Here is a 14,448-nt window from a genome sequence, read left to right on the forward strand (position 1 = left end):
GTCCCTAACATTTGCAGGCCTCAGAATAAGAATTGAATTGAAGGTCCACACATCAAATGTTTAAATATTTAAAAGTTAAGAATGAAGCTAAAAAACTTTTAAGGAAAATATGCTGTATCCTTCTAACTTGACAAATATACCTTCATAACAACCTGGAAGGCCAGGATCTCATTTAAAATTCTCTTACTCCTTGCGCTACCATGCCAGGACATGGTAGCATAGGAAGAGCCAGCCCCCAGCCCCTGGCCCCTGGCGCCTGGCCCATTCCATGTTCTCTCTTGGACTCACAAGGGTGGACACCTCAGCTTGCATGTCAAGTCCCATCTATACCTCCTGCAAACATCTGCCCCTTTGCCCACTCTCAGGCCTAAGGGTGTACACACTAATGGCATGATGTGCCCTCCAGAGGATGGATCTGGGGAAGAGGCTTGCACAGGTTCTGGAAGTAGCTTCAGGGTTATTTGGGAAGGAAATTCTGGGGTGCAGGTATCCAGAGAATGTTCTAGAAGGGGAAATGTGGGCCCCTGAAGGGTTTATTGCCTTGGCCCACTGACTCTTCATCCAGTGCAGAGAGGCACAGCCAGAGGAGGGCCTGAAGGGGGCCTCTAAAGTGCTCAGCTATGGAAGGAGTCCCTCTTGCCTAGGTCTAAAGATGGTACTCTTCCTCTCTATTCTATCACGGCCTTAGTTCAGACCCTCCTTGTCAGATTTCTGCAACAGCCTCCTAACAGGTCTCCTTGTCTGTGGTCCATCATTCTTTTAATTTATCATGCTTGTTTCAGTGTGATCTTTTTAGAATGCTAATCTGGTAGCACCACACCTTACTTAAATCCCTCAGTGGCTCCTAAGAGCTTTCAGGCTAAAATACAGACTCTATAAATAAGCCCACAAAGGCCCTCGCGATCTAGTTCTTGCCTCATCTCTAAGCACATGGAAAGACTTTCACTCCTGGAGCTTCACATATGGCAGACCCTCAACAGTAAATAACTGTTCCATGCTGCCTCCTGTCTCCATACCTACCCTGCTCCCTCATCCTTGAGTGTGAACCCAGATAACCTCTACTTGTCCCTTAGGAGTCAACTCAAACACCTCTCCCTCCAGAAAACCTTGCTGGCTCCATCCCTAGACCTGAGTCAGGTGCCTTCTTCAGTGTTTTCATAATACTCTATTGTATTGTTAGTTTACTCATTTTCTTCCTTCACTGAATAATGAGCTCTTTGAGGGTAGAGACTACACCTAATTTATCTTTATATCCCTCATGTGCCGATAGAGACATAGCCATTCAATAACAGTCATTCAGTAACATCAAATGCATGGATGGAATCTGTCTGCATCCATCCTTCATTCTCTGGCTCCCCTGAAACACAGACTCTTGGTCTAATTACCCCTCCTTCAGGGCATGCGAGTGTCCTGAATATGAGGCTTAAATTGTGGCAGGTTGAAGAGACCCAGGGAATTTTCAGCAGAACTGAAGAACTACAGCAGTGGCCTGTGTTTTGAGGGCGGACAGATTTTTCCATTTTTCGCTCTTTTCTCACTTGCTATAACAAGCTTTTGAACAACAACAGATGTCATTTTTCATGTGTCTTCCACTTTCTTATTTTAACTCTCAACTCTTTCTTGAAGCTGACAGGAGACACAACAAGCTCTCTCAGTCCTCACAATGGAAACGACAAAACGTACCTCAGGAACCCGGCTCAGGGAGAGCACCTGGATGTCATAGAGGGTCTTCTGGACGGAGGGCGAGTACTCGCCTTTGTCATAGGGTCCAGCAAATTTCTCTAGGACAATGTCCCGAACAGTGTCCCTAAAACACAGAAAAGAGAACTGAGGTCTCTCATGGGGTGGTCTTTTAGAATGTATTATGAAGCTAAGAAGGACCATTCTATCCCCCAGAAAACAATTTTATTGCTGGTTTTAGAAGAGATTAATATCTTGTAATGCCAACAACAACAACAACAAAAACCTCACTTCCTATTCCCCTACACACACACGCGGGCACCATTCAACAAACATTGAGCACTGTCTAAACTATCTAAACACTAAGCTATCTTCATAATCTGGCTCAGGATCCAGTGGGCATTCCAGGGTAAATCTCCTTCCATGTTTGAAGAACCTAGGAAAAGGACTCCCAAGTACTCCTAACTCCTTTACTGTTCAGCTTGGCTGCTTCCTTGAGTCGTTATGCATTTAGGGGTTTTACTCTGTGCCAGGCTTTGTGCATGAATACTTCCTTGAATTCTCTCGACTTACCTAGGTAGGTACTATTATGCCCAATTTAGAGACAAGGAATCTGAGCTTAAAAGTTAATTGATCCCCTCTAAGTCCCTCTCTCTAGTATGACTAGAGAGACTAAGTCTCTATGACTAGAGACTAAGTCCCTGACTCTGGTATGCTCAATTTCCGGCCCTCTTCAACATAAATACATCAGGCTGCTGCCCATGGGGAAACACTTGAAATAAAAAAGGAAAAAGATGATTGAGGTGAGGTTCTCTTCAAATATTTTCCAACCTATCACATAATAAAAGGAGCAGAGCAAAACTATCCCAGTGGGAGGAAGCTATGGGGTGGGGGGCAGAGTCCAGCTCAGCATAAGGTAGAACTTTCTAACACATAGCGCTTCAGCAAAGGAATGAGATGCCTGGTCAAAAAGCAAACTCTGGAAGTCCAGAGGCCTAATTATTGCTTGTCAAGGATATTATTATGATCATCATCCCTTTACTTTTTTTTGTTTTTTTCTGGTGAAGCAGATTCGCCCTGAGCCAACATCTGTGCCAATCTTTCTCTATTTCTTCTTTCATATGTGGGATGCCTTCACAGCAAGACTGGCGAGTGGAGCAGGTCCACACTGGGGATCCAAACCTGTGAACTGGAGAATACAGGCCACTGAAGTGGAGTGTGCAGAACTTTAACCACTTGGCCACAGAGCCGGCCCCTACCTTTTTAAGGCATTTATCATTTATAAAGTGTTTCTGTGAATATCATCTCATTTTGAGTTTAGCATAGGGTGACTAGGCTAAAACCGTCCCAGTTCGTCTGGGACTAAGGAGTTTCCTGGGACATGAGACTTTCAGCATTAAAATTAGGAAAGTCCTTGGTAAACTGGGACGAGTTGGTCACCCTAGTTTAGCACTCTCTGCATCTAGGATGAGGTAGTGAGACCAAACATCATCATCCCCACTTGATACAGTGGTTCTTAAAGTGTGGCCCCTGGTCAAGCAGCACCTGCATCACCTGGGAGTTTATTAGAAATGCAAGTTCTCGGGTCCCACCCTAGACCTACAGAATCGGAACCCCCAGGGTGGGCCTAATGCTCTGCATTTTAACAAGCCCTCCAGGTGATTTTGATACACAACAATGTTTGAGAATTACTGATTTAATCAATTAAAAACCAGAGGGTCAGGAAATTAGGTGGTCCACTCAAGGTCATTATAGCTAACAGCATCGGAGACTCAAGTGCAGACCTGCTAACTCAAAGCAAGACAGTGCTCTTCCTGTTACCCATCAGAAGGGATTCTGAACAGTGAGGAGGTTGAATTGAACGGCCTCCACCTTTCCCTTTCAGAGGGAAGACTCCATGAACTCTGGGCCCCTGGGAAGAGGGCGGACTCCATCTGCACAGCACCAGGCCCTAGTGCCTGCTCATACCAGGTAGCGTCAAAGTCCACGTCTCTGCACTGGTGGTAGCGCCATTTGCAGTACACTTGGGTGGCAAAGCACCGGTCCTTCACCTCAGGGAGGGTGGTGAACTGGTCCTTGATGAACCCTTCAAATCCAGACTGGGTCGTTTTCAAGACCTTGAGGTCTTTGATTCCAGAATGAATGACTGGAGGTCCTGTTTTAAGTAAAAAGGTAAGAGGGGATGAGGTCATGCCCAAAACAGTGCATTTTTACTGATACCTACTCCTGAGGATCCTGGACATTAAAATATGGCTTATTATGTTTGTACGAAGAACTACATCATTGCCCATGTTTTCTGTCTCCCTGTCTCCTCTGAAGTCAAAGTGATTAGGACTGTGTACCTTTCCCTCTATCTGGATCCACAGCTCCCTGCCCTCTCACACCCTAGGAGAACTGAAGGTCAGAGAATAAACCTCCATGTTTTGTTGAAGCCCACAGAAATGAATACCTTTCTTTCAGCTACGTACAGGGGTGTCTTCTAGGCCAAATTACCTTCCATGTTTTGAGCTCTGTCTCACTCAACAGTCAATCATGACAAAATGAGTCAATAAGCTTCTCAAGCACAGTTCCTCTATCTGATTTTGACCCCCTTTACTGGGGGTTAGTCCTCATGTTGATAGTCTACACTGACCAACGTCTGCAATCTCTACCAGACACTGATGGCATCTCAGTTCTCTTGTGGTTATGAGCTCCGTGAAACCAGACAACTTCATGAACAGGTAGCAGCGTGGGCCTGGCTGAGCCTAAACAGAGACTGGGAAGATGAAAGCAGTGACCAGCAAGGTACAGATCTGCCTATGTGCATACCCATAAAGGCTTTTGTTTTTGACTGAACTGAGAAGGGACAAAGTTGGTTCATGGGGACCTGTGAGAGAGGGAAGATTTGAACAGAATGGAGGAGATGATATGGCTTTCCTACAGTCCACTAAATGACCTCATGAGATGAATGGGGGAGATGGAGTGGTGATAGGCATAATCTGAAGAAGCGGTTTGCTTGTGTGCCAGGTAGTTCTAGCTCAGGGTCCAGGTGACAAGTGGGGCACAGAGTTAGGGAGAGAAAGATTCTCTCTGTCTTTTTCTATGTGTAGTTCCAGGAGTCTGGTGAAGCCTGAAGAGAATATGGTTGCCATGTGACACACTGGGAAGCCCCAGGATACAATGCTCACTGGAGAGCAGCATTCCTCCCACGGAGCAGTGGCAACTGGCACAGTAAATGCTGGGCAGAGCCAGTGAGGCAGAAGCTGTACCCAGTGGGTGCAAACTTCTCCCTCAGCCCATGTGAGACAGCCCCTCCAGACTGTCAGTAGGTGGGAGAGTTTGGCTAGAGAGGTCCAGCAGTTTTGTAATGAGAGAGCTACAAGACAAGGAAAAATCAGAAATTAACATCACCATGGCCTTATTTGTATGCATAAGCTGGTGAGGCCCGACATTGAGGGGGCACTTGGGAACAGACCCCCAATAGCACAGTGCCATGGCAGGATGACTAAGGGCACCTCTTTGTAGTCTCAAAGTTAGTCCCAATTAATATATATCCTTCTTGGCCTGTAGAGTATATAAATCAAGGGCCGAAGGTGTCAGGCATCACTATTTACACATGGTCTTAGTTGAAGAACAGGAATGTAACTCATGGCCCTCAATTAAAATCCAGGGCAGCTCTTAATAATTCAATGGTTTCTATCACCCGTGTGGTTTCAATTGCTGTGGTTAACTCAGGAGCTGTGGAGTTTCAGAAGCAGGTAAATAATGACTATATTTTGTGGCCAGCCTGGTGGCAAAGTGGTTAAGTTTGCATGCTCTGCTTTGGCTGTCCGGGGTTCATGGGTTCAGATCCCAGGTACAGACCTACATACCACACTGCTCATCAAGCCATGCTGTGGTGGCATCCCACATACAAAACAGAGGAAGACTGGCACAGATGTTAGCTCAGGGACAACTTTCCTCAAGCAAAAAGAGGAAAATTGGCAACAGATGTTAGCTCAGAGAAAATCTGCCTCACCAAAAAAACCAAAAAAATAATGACTATATTTTGATATTTTCCCAGCTACGTCTGTGCACCTACCAGAGACAGAAATGGCCAGTGGTTAGTGGTAGATTTGCTGATTAAATATATGCTAATTAAAAAAGGTGTTCCAGCCAAAGTGTTCTAGGAAGATGTGGTAAAACAGAAAATGATATTTGTTTACCATTCTGAAGTTCTCATTGGAAGGGGTATCTGAAGAAGGATCAAGAGAAAGACACCAGCAATGCCTTAATGCCTTAAGTTGGTTTGGTTTATCAGATTCTAGATGTATAAAGACATGTTTCTGCAAAATCAGCATTTCTAAATTCAGTGTAGTGCTGATCCAAGTGAGCCTAACAGAACTGCAGAAGCAATCAACAAGTATCTGTTGAATGAAGGAATGAGAGAGTAAGTGCAATAAGATTGATTCACGTCATGGAATAAATACCTCAGAACTAGTCTCTTTTTCTTCTACACAGTTCTCTTCCATTAATCTTTATCATTTCCCTTCCTGATCACCCCCCACCCCCAACTCTAACACACACTGTGGCAGGGGAAAGGGGGAGGGGATCAACATTAGCTAAGAATGTCCTGACTGTTGAAATGGATTTTGTAGCCACCTTTTTCAGTCTTTATCTCACTTAATCTTCACAAGTCTATTACATGGGTATTTTTACATGGGGGACTTTTAATCATTTGTACATAGTCACATGCTAGAAACTGGCAGAGGTGGAGTTTGCAGTCAGCACACAATTATGAGATTCTAGCCTTTTCTTTCTTCTTTTGTTTGGACCACTTTCCATCCGCACAATGTTTCCTCCTTCCTTTAACTCTCTCTCCCCATTTCTGTACAATAAGTGGCCTTTCCAGGAGACAAGAAAGTTGCTACATCCCATTCCACTTTGAAGGCCTCAGACAGAGCTCTCAGCCTGAAAAATACCATCTCCATTGGAGATTGAAGCATCACTTTTAGAAACGGCCCACATATGTCTTGAAAATTTTTTATTCTTTAAAAATGTCCTATTGGAATACAAAGACCGCTTAAAGTAGTGACTCTTTTAGTCTTTATAAACTAATATTGTAATTTACTTCCAACAGTAATCCCTTCTAGAAAAACATCCTATAAAAATGAAACATAGGTTCGCAATCAGGAGTGGGGTTAGAATAAGTAGCGGGAACCCTTGAAGGGGGATAAAGAGAAGATAAAGGAGAACCAAAGGCAAACTTTACCTATTTCATCCTTTCCTCTATAGCTGGCCTTGATCGCCAGCATCCATGTGAGCCAATCAGACTCTGTCTCCTCCAATGGTCTAAGGATTCCTGAATGCAGTGTTGCATAGTGGTTGTGTCCCCAGCCTTGGGACTCAGATTCCCTGAATTCATTGCCAGCGTGTTTTGTGCCCCACCCCCCCAATTACAAGCACTATTCTCCTGAGAAAATTAGTTAATCTCTCCCTACCTTGATTTTCTCTTCTGTCAAATGGAGATAATGATACCTATTTCTGAGAGTTAATATACGTCTAAGATAATACACTTAAAGGACTCAGCAGGGTGGCTGCCCCATAGGAAAGGCTCTGTAAAAGTTATTATGAAGATTTTGCCACAATTGACTTTTTCTTATCAAGTTCAACCACCTGTAAACATTTCCTATGTTTCACAAAGGCTCACTGGGTTCTGAGAACTACTTCCGACATGCTGTCCCGATCCACTTCCAGCCCTGGGATGAGATTTACTGATCTTAGGGGAGTGTCAGTCCTGCTAGGCAACTTTGAAATGATCTACTCTCTTGCTAGAATCTGAAAATGGAGAAAGCAGTTGCATCTTCTGATGTGTTTTGGCCTCAGTTTCACACAGAATAAAATGTCTCCTATTCCCAAAGTCAATTAACTATTGCCACAGTTTTGGCAGAACGCAAATCATCTACTCTGGTGCGCTCATCATTCTATGAACAACAACAACAAAACCTATTCTCTTTGTGAAAAAATTTTTCCTTGGCACACATTAGACACTTCAGATGAAATCAGAGAGCTTATTTTATCTTCTCTGTTGGCAGTGCCCCAGCTCTCTGAACACTGGTAAGAACCTGAGCCTTTTAAATTCATGGGCCCATCAACTAAAAATATGATGCCTCAAACACTCTAAAAAAGATTCCAATTTAGACTAACAAGAAGTAATTCAACCAAAAAGACTGTCCTTTTCTAGGTTACTTCCCATGAAACCACTTAATCAGCTTTTTTTTTTTTCTGCCTTTCTGCCATGGTTATGGAATAATGCAAAAGGAAAATTTTCACATTTTACTTTGCTAGAACATAATTTTTTCTAGCTTTTAGTGTCCTCCTACACACTTAACAGATTGTGGTTTATCTCTCAGAGAAGCATACATTTTACCCTTTAGCTCTCTAAGGGAAAGAAACTCACTGCGAATTAATGGAAAATAAGCCCAATTCCTTACCTACGCATCAGGTGTCACAAAGCACAAAGCTTTACTGAGCTAAGAAAAAAATCCTGTCATGAAGAGGATAATTGCTTCCACATTTAACACCTCCAAGAAGGACACAAATAGCTAAAAGGAGGATATTTTAAAACTATATTAAATCATTCTAGGAGAAAACCTCAAACTCATAAAGTGCTAGAAAAAGTGAAAATCAATTAATATCATTTGCTTTTAAGAGTCCATTTAGCTCATGCAGGGAGAGTGAAAGTTCCCTCTGTGCAATTCTGGATGGGGAGAGATGACATCATCCAGATGGAAGGAAGTTTGTACAAGGAGGTGATGATCAAAACGATTTTAAAAGAACTTGTGTTTGCCAAGAACTTATCCTTTGGAGTAACTGAAGAGTGCTTTAGTCTTGATATTAAAAGGACATAAGCAGCCTTCTTGGCAGTGGCCATCTCTGGGTCTCCCACTTTCCCCATCTCATTTCTTCCATCTGCCCAGCTTGACATCTCTTAAATCTGTTCTCCTCTGGGACTTCGATTTCATCAACCCTCTTCCTTAAAACCATCCTCCTACCCCCACTAGACTCCATGTCAATAGATTTTTTTCACTACCAGAACACAGTATCTCTTATTTGAGATTTCTTCTCCATCTTGCTTTCCTTTACTTAGCTATGCTTTAGTTGAATTTTTATAATGTGTCAGATTGGGAGAAATTTGATACTTAAAGAATTGCGAGTTATAGTTCAAATATTGTGTGTGTTGTGGGGGATGCTGTACTTAGCTCAATTAGTTCAAATTAATGACTCAACCATCCCAGTGACTTCATGGCTTGGCTAAGCTTGTAGTTCACAGAGACACGTGAGAGAGAGAGTTTGAAGGATTCAGATTTCATATAACACCTAAACCCACAGCTTGTACCACACACGCAGAGCCTAATTCTCCTCTCTGAGCTTGGAAGTCACAAACATATCACCAGCCCTCATCCCTTTGGGTGAACAAATTTCTTTCCTTCTTCCAGATTCTCCCATGGAACTAGCAGACTTTGAAACAGCTAAAAGTACACTTCATATAGCTTTAAAATATCCACTAAGAAAGATTAGTGTAATGAGAGTTTTACAGGAATTCTCAGGGCCTAAAATGGTGCCTGAGATTCAGCAGGCTTTCTATAAACGTTTGTTCAATTGATAAGAATGAATCCAGTCCACCAGAAGAAGCCCAGTTACATGACCTGCTGGGGAAAGTCCCTTTCGGAAGTTGCATGGTTGACTGTGTGATTAAGCACATGTGTTTGAGGGGGCAGAATTCTCACCATCCTAGCCAGCCTGCCACCAAAACCCTACTTAGAGATTTGTAACCACAGCCCTTGCCACGTGAACTGGGGTGTGTGTGTGTGTGTGTGTGTGTGTAGCATGATTATTTTCTTCATTTAAGCCTATGCAAGGGCATCTCTTGTGACAATGATTGTACGCTGACTCACCTCACAATATCTGCAGTTTTAGCTCTTGAATAACAAGCAAATTAAGAATTAAACTCTGCTACCAAAAAAGCATAGATCCCTACTCTCCACAGAGGGACAGAGTACAAATATCATCTTCATTCACACAACACAGGAAGATATACACACTCATATACATGTGTACACACATACTGCACACACTTAAGGCAACAGATGCCTCTTCCCTACCCCGATCTGTGCCAGCCCTGTGTGATATCACAGGGGCACTGGACTCTAGATGAGTCAAGCTGGAGCTTCTGGGAACACTGCCACAATGACTGCAATACCCTGAATCTTTGTAGCTTTCTGCAGAAAGAAAAAGCTTTGGCCTGATGATGATGATTAGTTTTTCTACTCTGCAGCAGCCAGGTGACTAGAATTCAGCCTGATGATAGCTTCTGGTAATTCCTGGAAAGAACAACGGTGTCTTTTTTTATGATCAGCAGAGCCCTATACTTGGCCACTCCACTTCCACCTCCAGGGCTCTGCTAAAATGTTCTTGCGGAGGTCACCAGTGATGCCTATTTGCCAAACTGCACATTTTTTCTTCAGTCTCCTTTTACCCCAACTTCTTAACCCACACAGACTGCTAGCTATCCACTAAATCTATCTACTTTTCCTCCTGGGTACCTGGCTAGACTACATGTCCCGGCTGTCCTTGCAGTTAGGTGTGCCTGCGTGATTGGGTTCTCGCCAGTAGAAGTGCTATGTGCTCCTTTCAGGCCTGGTATTATGCTTGATGGGTTCTGCCTCCTCCTTTTGCTCCTCCAGCTCTTTTCCTCTCCTGGTTATCTGGTATGGGGATCTACTCTCAAGGTGACCCCAAAAAGTAAGGATTAAAAATGTATGGTTGCATCAACCTGGGTTCCTGAATAACTTCCTGGAGCAGAGCATGCCCCCAACATACACACACACACAAACCCTGAACTGGACTTTTACAAAGAGTGGTAAACTTTTTGTGGGGAGCCACTACAGATGAGCCTATTTGTTACCCCAAGAACTATCCCTGATTTCTTGAAATATATTTTTCTTTTACTTCCATGACACTACTGTCTCCAATCCTCCTCCTATCTTTCTGACCATTCTGTCTCACTCTTTAAACTGCCCAACCCTTAGACTGGGGAATTTTCCCCAGGCCCTCTCATCTTTCCTCTTCTCACTTTACATGTTTCTCTGGAAGGCTCTTTCTTCCGCATGGCTTCACTTACTATCAGTCTGTTGATGGTCTCCAAATTTATCTCTATTCCTTATTTCCAAACTCGCTCGCTTCCGCCAGAAAACTTCCTCATCGCCTGCATTCTCCTTAGTCAACTCCTCCAGGACCCCGACTTTAGGGTAACTTTAACCATCCCTTCTCTCTAACTTCCCATCCCTACTCAACTACTCAGACCTAGTAAGTGTACTTCAGAAATGTCTCACATGATGCCCCTCCCTCACTGAAGTCTCTCCCTCTCTATTCTACTGCCTTAGTTCAGACTCCATCATTTCTTCATCTCTGCAACAAGTCTCCAAATGTCTCACTACTGCCTGTTTCTCCAGCCAGGTCATCGTAACCTTGGTCAGAATTCCTGAACAGTCCACTCATACACATAAAGACCTTTCCTGGATCTCTATTGTCATTTTAAGTTATAATATTAGTAATAATCATAGCTATCATTTAAGGAGGGCTTCCTATATGCCAGGTACTGTGCTAAATGCTTTACATTAACATTTATCTCCTTTAATTCTCTAGACAATTGTTGAGGTGGACACTGTTATTCTCCTCTTAAAAATGAAAAACCACTGAAGTAGTATATGTAACTTGCTCATAGTCACAAAGTTATTAAGTAGTAGAGCTAAATTCAAACATAGTTTAGTCTGATTCTAAGACCTACGGGCTTAACTACCATGCAAAACTGCCTGTAAGTTACACTAATCTTGTTAGTATGGTACATGAGGGCCTTTAAAATCTGGCCAAAACCAACCTCTTCATCTTCATCTCTGCTCCTTACATTCTAAGAACTAGACCCTTGGAACTTGCTGCCGTTCCTCAAATGCTTTGCCCTTTCAACATTAAAATTACTGGCCAAGTATGGCGACTGGTATAGGCAATGCTCAAAACTAGTTTCCCTCCTCCACTCCTTCATCACTGCTACTCATATACATTCTGTTTCTTCTGCTTGTAATTCCTCTTCCCCTTTCTATGCCCAGCACATTCTGAATCAGGTTTCAAAAGTCAGTTGGAATATTTCCTCCTCCCCTGTTAAGCCTTCTAGAGCACCCTAGGAAGAGTCAGTTTTCTGCACTGCTTTGCTCCCATAGCATAACTTTAACTCTTTCATTATGGTCTTTAACCCCTCATATTGCAATAAATCTATCTATAAGCCTATCTCTTATTAATCTGTTATGAACTTGTTAGGGTGGGGAAATGTCTTATTCACCTCTGAATCTACAGCCCCTAGTATACATAAAAAGTCCTCAAAATCACTGCTGAATGAATAGTATTTCAATGAATGATATAAGCATATTTCATACATGCTCTCATTTTTTTAGTTAGCTCTCCTGAAATCTAATTCTAGCCCCTGATATTATTTTACATAATTGAAAGTGGAATGAGAAATATGCTAAGCATGACAAAAATCCCTCAAAACGGTTTAGAGTTGTGCTAACCAATATGGTAGCCACTAGTCACATGTGGCTAGTAAGCACTTGGAATATGGTAAATGTGAATTGAGATATTCTGTAAATATAAGATAAACACAAGAATTCAAAGATTTAATTTTTTAAAAAGAATGTAAAATATTTCATTAGTAATTTTTACATTTATTACATACGTAAGTGGTACTTTGGATAAAATGGGTTAAATAAAATATATTATTAAAATTAATTTCCTTTTGCTTTTCTAATGTGACTACTAGAAAATTTTAAAATTATATATGTGGCTTGCATTATATTTATGCTGGCCAGTGCCAGTTTAGAGTTTATAATTTTATGAGGGTAGTCAGTGTGGTTTGGGTAGGCAAACACTGGCCTGGTGAGTCAGGAAACATTTCTTTCTCTATTTCTTCCAAAGCCACATACCTAAGGCAAAAAGGAAAGAAAGAAGGAAGGAAGGAAGAAAGGAAAGAAGGAAGGGAGGGAGAGAGGGAAAGGAAAAGAAGTTACATTTTAACAAACAGCTCAGTCAACAAGTTAATATATCACATGACCACACGTTTGGGGAATCAAAAAATCAAAATCATTATCTTTTCAACTTAATTCAACCAATAGTTATTCAGTCTTCTTTATATGACAATAATTTCTTAAGCATTAATCAAACACGGAGAAGGCCCTGGCTGTGTCTAGAATTTAATATAAATGGGAAAAAATATTAAATGATAGCTAATACACTAGGAACCTTCTAAGGGAAGGCATTATCCAATAGAACTCAGAATAAGAAGGGACTTATATTTTATTAATCTATAATAGTGACTTTATGAGAGGCCACCTCAAATTCTTACTGAAGAGAGCTAGAGAAGAAAGAGAAGGAGATACAGACAGGAAAGGGATGGACAGGAAAAAGAAGGAAAAGAGAAGAGAGAAAAGGAAAGGAAAGGAAAACAGAAAAAGAAAAAAGTTCAGAGTCCACACTCTCAATTTATAATGAGTATTTAAGTTTATTTTTATTAGGATAAAGACATTTCTACCACATTTGGCTCTGTGGTTCTTAGAGATCTTCTAGTCTAACTTTTAGCTAATTATTTAACTCTGATCTGACAACCTCAACAAATCAATGGAAGCCAAGCTTTGAGAATTTTACTATTTTCTAAGTTCAGTCATCAGTATTAATAAGGTCTGTATTGTAATTATATTCCACAGTCAATTGTTTAAATTTCTTGGTAGCAGAAAGAATTACATAATTGTCATTGCTATTTTACATGAGGTTCATTTTATAGTAATTATAATGTCAGTAGTTTTATTGTTATGCAAATAAAACATCTGGGAAATCTGATTGCTATTTACTAGATATTTCCTATGCAGGTTATTATAACTATAGCATGGTATAGTACAAAATGTAATGGTCAGAAAATTCAGAGATTTGGGCTTTTGTTAGCCTGGGCCTTTGTTTTTCTTCACTTCCAAATCAAGTTGTAAAAATTACGGCTCTCAACCTCCCAGATTTGTTGCAAAAGGTATTATTTCATTTTTAAGATAAAAAGTATATAGTTCTTTCATGTAATCCAAAGCCACAATGCTCATTCCCATCTCAGATATAAAAGCCTTCAAAATTATCTATAGTTTTCCTCGGTGTTAATAACCTGAAATTGCTATTGTGGAATCAAAGCATGAAAAATATTTCCTCACCATTCTTCATCTGTTCAACCTCACAGAAGTGCGTTCCCGTGGGGGTGTGAATAAATGCATGGACATGCTTAACTCCATTCTGAAAATTAGAAAAACAGTTGTTTCCAGTAAAATTTCAGCATATGTCATAAAGCCAATTTCTTTAATTAAATTGAGAACACAAATAAGTGAGGTAACCTTTTCAAAACGCTTCCAAGAGACTTCTTCCATGTAGACTTGAGCTCGGATGACATGGTTAAAAGAAGAAAGGAAGTGCTCACAGATACTCATAGCAAAGGCTTCTATGCTTTTGATCTGTAAAAAGAAACAAGATGTTAATGATCAGAAATACTTGCCCCATTTGAAAATAATTTTTAAATACCCATGGAGCTCTCTTTCCTGATCAAGTGCTTTTTAGAATCAGAAAAACAGGGACTTAGACTCTTGAGAGATGAATTCGTCCTCATCCCAATTTTTCACAAGAGTTCCTCAGTGTAATCGATCGCCATCATCAGGTGACTCTATCCTGTTT

At 41.4% G+C, this 14,448-nt stretch overlaps 2 protein-coding genes across 7 annotated transcripts in view; one reads left to right on the forward strand and one right to left on the reverse strand.

Annotated features, from left to right (window-relative positions):
• The window catches only part of DNASE2B (deoxyribonuclease 2 beta), a 111,012-nt gene that overhangs the window by 54,201 nt on the left and 42,363 nt on the right, over positions 1–14,448 (forward strand). The window lies entirely within an intron of this gene.
• The window catches only part of LOC106824012 (uricase), a 93,733-nt gene that overhangs the window by 3,547 nt on the left and 75,738 nt on the right, over positions 1–14,448 (reverse strand). For all 6 annotated transcript variants that reach the window (XM_044749336.2, XM_070486713.1, XM_070486712.1 and 3 more), the window contains 4 exons: positions 14,115–14,231; positions 13,938–14,016; positions 3,649–3,835; positions 1,684–1,807 (listed from right to left, as the gene is read on the reverse strand). In XM_044749336.2, coding sequence (XP_044605271.1) covers positions 1,684–1,807; positions 3,649–3,835; positions 13,938–14,016; positions 14,115–14,231 — 507 coding nt within the window. The remainder of the gene's footprint in view (positions 1–1,683; positions 1,808–3,648; positions 3,836–13,937; positions 14,017–14,114; positions 14,232–14,448) is intronic.

This window comes from Equus asinus, chromosome 16 (genome assembly GCF_041296235.1).
Source record: "Equus asinus isolate D_3611 breed Donkey chromosome 16, EquAss-T2T_v2, whole genome shotgun sequence".
Taxonomy (NCBI): domain Eukaryota; kingdom Metazoa; phylum Chordata; class Mammalia; order Perissodactyla; family Equidae; genus Equus; species Equus asinus.